Source organism: Diabrotica virgifera, chromosome 4 (genome assembly GCF_917563875.1).
Source record: "Diabrotica virgifera virgifera chromosome 4, PGI_DIABVI_V3a".
In the NCBI taxonomy this organism is placed as follows: Eukaryota; Metazoa; Arthropoda; class Insecta; order Coleoptera; family Chrysomelidae; genus Diabrotica; species Diabrotica virgifera.
Window position 1 is genome coordinate 67,484,654 of NC_065446.1, and position 7,662 is coordinate 67,492,315.

The 7,662-nt window shown below is 40.5% G+C and overlaps 1 protein-coding gene across 1 annotated transcript; it reads left to right on the top strand.

The window, feature by feature from the left end:
* Positions 1-1,379: 1,379 nt before the first annotated feature.
* LOC126883584 (uncharacterized) lies at positions 1,380-3,264 on the top strand. Its single transcript, XM_050649233.1, has 2 exons — positions 1,380-1,743; positions 1,937-3,264. The coding sequence occupies exons 1-2, from the start codon at positions 1,380-1,382 to the stop codon at positions 3,262-3,264; spliced, it is 1,692 nt and encodes a 563-aa protein (XP_050505190.1).
* Positions 3,265-7,662: the final 4,398 nt, after the last annotated feature.

The following is a 7,662-nucleotide window of genomic DNA, read 5'->3' on the forward strand; positions in this document are numbered from 1 at the left end:
TACTAAATATTTACCGGTAATGCTATCAGACGTCACGTTAAATAACGAAAAATTATAGTCGCTACTTAGATAACAAACACTTTGAGTATTTCCCGAAACCGGCTCGGTATTTTTTGTCGATTCCTCGGTAGTCTGATGCACTTTGCGTCTTTGATTTTGGTCTTTCTTTTTACCAAAACAAGCTATTTCAATATGTTCAACCTTCCTGCAAAATATACAGATTGATTTAATGTGTTCACAATGTTCAGGAGGATGTTCCTTTCCGCACCGTAAACACTTTTTCCGTTCGCGATCAGCTGATTTTTGTTTTGATTGTCCTGGCTGATTTCTACGAAAACCTACTGCGTTCACCTCTGTGTTCAGCTCACTCTCTCGTAACACCTGCAAACTTTGAACAGCCACTTCGTGTGCCAGGCACATGTCTTGTGCGTCTTTAAGTTTGAACTTTTCTGTGGCGAGCAACTTTTGCTGTAAGGGGTCATCCAATAAGCCACAAACTAATCTATCTCGTAGTATTGCGTCCAGGTCATTTCCGAAACCGCATGGTTCTGCCAATTTTCGCAATTCTTTTAGATACACAGAAATTGTTTCACCAGTTTGCCGATTTCGCCTATAAAATTTGAACCTGCAGACAATTTCAGACGTTTTTGGCGCAAAATGTTTTTTCAATTCGGCAGTGATCTGTTCGTAGCTCGAATCACTAACTTTTGCTGGTGCAACCAAAGACCTTATAATTTCATAAGTACTTGCCCCACACAGACTCAGAAATGTGGCTCTTTTCTTCTCTGGATCCGTAATATTATTGGCCGTGAAGAAGAAATCTATTCGTTCGACGTAGGAGTCCCAATTTTTTGGCTCACTAATATTGAAATTTTCTATGTGTCCGTAAGCTGCCATCTTTACTAACCTTGTCTTATTATTTATCTCCGGGATGAACAAAGAACAAAGCACTTAAATCCCATTTATCTTCGTCGCCAGTTTAAAGTACGAGCCTGGGTTGACATAATATCTAATTAACACTAATTTTTACTAACATTTTAATTATACGCGGTGTGTTAGAACTATCCATTTTAGAGATATACGGTTAATTTTTTGTCATTCAATAATTTTGCAAGCTGTTAACTCTTAAAGCTGATTATAGAAAGTAAAAGTACAAAGTCTTTTATTTAAACTCGAATCTCGGGGGTTTTGTCTTAAGATCGGGTAGATCATTAGAGGCCCCCACATTTTGTGGCGACCGTGACAGGACGGCTTTAAGTTAAAGTTAATCGTGTGTGCATACGAGGTGTGACGAAAAAGCGTATCGAGGATCGCTGAACTCTTATCACGTTTCGCTTCTAGTTTTTTCGGTAAACGTGTGTGTTTAGTTTGCAGTGAAAATGGATAACAAGGAAAACCATCGCAAAGTGCTTCGTACCACTTTCAGCAAAGCAGCAAAAGAGTTAGAGGACCTATTAAAAGACCAAAAAGGTGAGGTACGACAGATCAAAATATCCTTAGATCTATTACGACAGAAAATGGATGATCTAAGGAGAATAGATGAAGAAATTTATGATCTCCTGTTAAACGAGGATGCCAGTGAACAAGACCTGTTGAAGGAAATAGAAGACAGTGACAGCTACATCAGAGAGTTTGCGGACCTGAGTATACAGTTCGAGGAACGGGTTCAACCAAGGATAGCTGCGTCCGTGGAGGATGAGGTGGCCTCTGGGACAACTGGTAAGAGCACAGGGAGCCTACAAGGTAAGCGTAAATTCAAATTACCTATGCTAGAATTTCGCGAAGATCGAAGGCTTTGGCGTATCAGGTACTAAGTCTGGGAATTCTAAACGTAATGGTCCGAAAAAGAGGATGTCTGAAGAGGAAGAACCCCAGTTTCCTTCGGCGATGGGTTTGGTGAATTCCCATAGTACAAATCATAGATGTGTATTTTAAGAAAATGCACACGAAAGCAGTCAATGCTTCAAGGCTCAGAAGTTGACTTATGACCAAAGAGTGAATATTTTGACAGAGAAAGGTGCTTGCTTCCGCTGTTTGAAAATTGGACACCAATCTCGAAGATGCCGTGGTCAATTAAGTTGCTTACTTTGTCATAAACCACATGTGCCCCTAATGTGCAGAGAATTTTTGATGGGCAAGGCAAAAAAGGAAGAGGAAAATAAGATAGAGAATGATGGTCAAGCTGTGACGAAAATAAATCAGTCATTGGCCAATAGTGCTACTACTAATGTTTTTTTGCAAACTTTGCGCGTCAAAATGAACCACTTAGGCAAGACGCGAGTTGTACGCGCCTTAATAGATACCGGATCTCAAAAGACGTATATTCTGAGGTCCACTGCTAGATTATTAGATTATCCATGTAAACGACAGATTAACCTTGTACATGGATTATTCGGAGGTAGCGAACTAGCACAAAAACATGATTGTTATGACGTTAATTTGAGTTATAATAACTACAGTTGCACATTTGAAGCACTAGATCAGCCCGTAATTTGTAGCGATATTTCTTCCGTATTTAATGGTCCCTGGATGGAAGAACTGAAGAGGCTGAATATAGAGATAACAGATTCCGGTGATACATCTCCTATAGAGGTTTTAATAGGTGCAGATATTGCAGGAAAACTCTATACCGGAAGAAGACATATTTTAGGATGTGAACTGGTAGCTGTAGAAACCTTATTGGGCTGGACTTTGATGGGAAAGATACCTTTAGATCAACAGGACAATCGCACCGCGACAACGGTTTCACGTTTTATTAGCAACGCGTCGATTAGTCAACTGTGGGAGTTAGATGCTTTGGGTATCAATGATCCGGCTGAAAGGAAGACAAGGGAAGAAACAGCGCTAGCAGCAAAGCAACTTTTCTTTGAGACTGTTGCAACAGATTCCACCGGACGATATGAAACCAGACTGCCATGGTTAGAAGGACATCCGGCATTACCAAGTAACTACCAGATGGCTAAGAAACGGCTGGATACCACGTTGAAGAAGATAAACAAAGATGGATATCTTGAAGCCTACGGCCAAATATTTAAAGAATGGCTGGATGAAAATATAATTGAGGAAGTGTTCGAGGAGCAGCCGAACCGAGGTCAATATTTACCCCACAGGCCGGTAATTAAGCCTAATAGCGCGTCCACAAAAATCAGACCAGTTTTTGACGCTTCAGCGAAAGAAAAAGACAAACCTTCTTTAAACCAGTGCCTTGAAAAGGGAGTTAACTTGATTGAATTGATTCCTGCTATTTTATTAAGATTCAGATGACAAGAAATCGGTTTAATCTCAGATATTCGCAAAGCCTTTTTACAGATTGGGATACACAAAGCTGACAGAGATTTTCTTCGTTTTCTTTGGATAGATGATGTAGGGAAAGAAAAGGTGTACCGCCACTGTCGTGTGGTATTCGGGATTAGCAGTAGTCCGTTTTTATTAGGAGCTTCACTGGAACATCATTTTTCCTTGATGTTAACAAGATGTGCGTCAAAACTGCTGAATGTTTCGGAAGACACTATTTTAAAATTGTCGCATAGTTTTTACGTTGACAATTGCGTTACTAGTGTTGCTAATGAACAGGAGCTGCGAATTTTTGTAGAAGAGTCGAATATAATAATGGCTGAAGGCAAGTTTGATCTCAGAGGGTGGGAGTATACAGGCCAACCCCCCGATGACACTATTGATGCATCGACCCAAGTCTTGGGAATAAAATGGAACAAGATAGATGACACCTTGTGTCTACGACAAGAGGATGAAGATACAGATCTACTTCTTGAAAACCCTATAACTAAAAGAGTCATACTCTCACAAGCGCAGCGCGTGTTTGAACAGTTGTTAGAGTCCAATATGGTGGGAGGGTCCGCAATGGCTTTATGAAGACCCATCATCATGGCCCCGAGACAATCACAGCTGTGATGAGGAAGAGATTAACAAGGAGAAAAAGAAAAAGCTAGTTACGGTCCTTGTTAACCGTGAGAAAGATGGTATGACCTTAGCTGATTGGCATCTTAATTACTTTTCTCAGTATCGGAAGACATTGCGCATGTGCGCATGTGCGCATGGATTTGTCGATTTACCAATAATGCTAGAAATAAGGACGACAAACAAAAGGGAGAGTTAACCCTTGAGGAGCTTGATAAAGCTGAAACATTGGTACTCAAGCTAGTACAAAAAGAGACGTTTTCGGACGAAAACGATAAAAAATTGTGTGGAATGGGAGCCTTCAAAGACAAGAGTGGTTTGATTCGAGTGAAGTCTCGCATCAGTAATAGAAACGACGATGAATATTTTCGTTTTCCAGTAGTTTTGCCAGCCAAGCATTTTATAGTGAATAGCCTACTATTTCGCGAACATGTCAAGTCGTGTCATGTCGGAACACAAGGACTGATGGCTATCGTGCGCGAACGATATTGGATTTTAGGTGGTCGTCGCGCTATAGAATCCGCGATTTCCAAGTGCGTCGTCTGCAAAAGACATAATACCGGGTCGTTTGGGGTGAGTGCGACACTGTTGATAATAGATCGTGTCCGGGACGCGATAGCATTCGAGACGACGGGTGTAGACTTTACCAAATACTTTATTGCCAGACGAGGTCGACCGAAGACCATAGACAGTGACAATGGGACTAACTTTGTCGGTACCGAGAACGCGTTTCGTCGAGGGGGCTTTGAGAAGATTGCTATAGATACAGGACAGTTTCTCAGACCCGTTCAGCGTTTCTACCCATTGGATGCCCAACAGATTGTGTTCAGATGCCAGGTGACGACATCAGTGTGGAGTCGAGCAACAGCCAGGGACCGCCTTCAGAGAATGTGTGCGAAAGTGCGGGAGTTGCTATGGCCGAGAGTGTCGCGGAGCCGGGAGTGTCTAAGAGCAGAGTATCCGAAGCGAAAATAAGTGTAACGCGGAGTGGGCGTGAAGTCAAGACCCCGCTGCGGTATACGAGGTAGACTCGGTTTTTATTTTTGTATTTTATGTTATGTTACTGTTGTTTGATGATCATGGTATTTTGATGTCTCTGTTAATTTTGTGAGCCATGTTCATTTTGTGTAACAAAAGAGGATGTCTCAGGTGGGAGAATGTTCGAGCCAATTAAATATTTAATTAATTGTTGTCTGGTTTAAAGCACCACCCTGTATTCAAAAATCGTTATAATGTTAGGAGTTTCAAAAACCCTGAATAGACACATTCTTCTGCTCAGACATATACGTTTTGTTTTGATAATATTTATCTACTTCGAAGAAATCACGTCATGCTAAGTTTGCAGATCTTTGACACATATATGTTCGTAACAAGAATTTCAGAATGAGAGCGTCGTAAATAGTTTTCAGTGTTGAAATGTGAATTTATAAGTCAAGACGGTGATCGAGATTTTTCCGAGCCGCGTAATAAAAAACACATTTTAGCATTCAAAGAACGTTTCCGGAAAATCGGGAACCTTTTTAAGATATCGTGTAGTGGTAATAATAGGTTCGACAAGAAATACTGTAATGCACGTTTGACATTCCGGATTATGGTATTTACTAACATTTTAATTATACGCGGTGTGTTAGAACTATCCATTTTAGAGATATACGGTTAATTTTTCGTTATTCAATAATTTTGCAAGCTGTTAACTCTTAAAGCTGATTATAGAAAGTAAAAGTACAAAGTCTTTTATTTAAACTCGAATCTCGGGGGTTTTGTCTTAAGATCGGGTAGATCATTAGAGGCCCCCACATACCCCATAACAGGCAGTCTTGATAACAGCTAATTTCGTGTTTACGTTGTAGATAAGGAGTATATTCGTTTGAAAATTTAATTTTCTCCTCAGGCCAGCCTTTCCATGCCCACTGCAAAGCTTTAGATAACACTGGGTCTTTCTTAGTTTCATTAGCGATGTCTTTGGCACAGATTAGTTTTTCTGGGATGTTCTCGAGCATCAAAACGTCATCTGAGTTTGGCGGTTCTGGCGCATTTACCTTTTGTGGCAACCTGCTAAGAGCATCTGCATTCTGAATTTTTGCACCCGCTATGTAGCATAATTCGTAATCATACGCAGATAACATAAGAGCCCATCTAAGCATTCTGGGTGACAGTATCTCTGGAACACCTTTTTTTGGATTAAAAATACCCAGCAATGGTTGATGGTCCATTTTTATGCTTATTCTCCTGTCATATACATATTCATGGAATTTTTTAACGCCCGATATTATGGCCAGTGCTTCTTTGTCGATTTGGGCGAAGTTTCGTTCCGCAGACGATAGAGTACGACTATGGTACGCCACTGGATATTCGCGTCCCTCATCATCGCGCTGGCTAAGCACACAACCTACCCCGTAAGGGCTAGCATCACACGTCAAAAATAAATCCTTCCGTTCACTGTCATGTCCCAAAACCGGTTCTTTTGCCAAAATGTCTTTTAATAATTCAAAAGCTTTTTGTTCTTTGAAACGCCACTGCCAACGAACGTCCTTTCGGAGCAGTGCATGTAACGGATTTGCAATAGTTGCCTTGTCTTTTAGGAAAGCATGATAAAAATTTAAAAGTCCAAGAAAAGCTTGTAATTCGGTTTTATTAGTCGGAGCAGGCGCATTGGTGATGGCCGGGATTTTGTCTTTAGTGGAACGTAAATCGTCTTCACTAATTTGAAACCCAAAAAACTCTATTGTCTTTGTTCGAAAAACACACTTTTCCTTACGCAAATGCGTATCAAATGGGTATGGGTATCACTGTATTTTGATAATCGCGTAAAATAACACTGGATTGATTTAATTTAGGTCGATTTTCACCAAATATTTTATGGTAGGTCGATTTGCTAATCACTGAGAAACTTGCGCCCGAATCAACCTCCATTTTCACATTTTTGTCATTGAGTAGAACGTCTACTAAATATTTACCGGTAATGCTATCAGACGTCACGTTAAATAACGAAAAATTATAGTCGCTACTTAGATAACAAACACTTTGAGTATTTCCCGAAACCGGCTCGGTATTTTTTGTCGATTCCTCGGTAGTCTGATGCACTTTGCGTCTTTGATTTTGGTCTTTCTTTTTACCAAAACAAGCTATTTCAATATGTTCAACCTTCCTGCAAAATATACAGATTGATTTAATGTGTTCACAATGTTCAGGAGGATGTTCCTTTCCGCACCGTAAACACTTTTTCCGTTCGCGATCAGCTGATTTTTGTTTTGATTGTCCTGGCTGATTTCTACGAAAACCTACTGCGTTCACCTCTGTGTTCAGCTCACTCTCTCGTAACACCTGCAAACTTTGAACAGCCACTTCGTGTGCCAGGCACATGTCTTGTGCGTCTTTAAGTTTGAACTTTTCTGTGGCGAGCAACTTTTGCTGTAAGGGGTCATCCAATAAGCCACAAACTAATCTATCTCGTAGTATTGCGTCCAGGTCATTTCCGAAACCGCATGGTTCTGCCAATTTTCGCAATTCTTTTAGATACACAGAAATTGTTTCACCAGTTTGCCGATTTCGCCTATAAAATTTGAACCTGCAGACAATTTCAGACGTTTTTGGCGCAAAATGTTTTTTCAATTCGGCAGTGATCTGTTCGTAGCTCGAATCACTAACTTTTGCTGGTGCAACCAAAGACCTTATAATTTCATAAGTACTTGCCCCACACAGACTCAGAAATGTGGCTCTTTTCTTCTCTGGATCCGTAATATTATT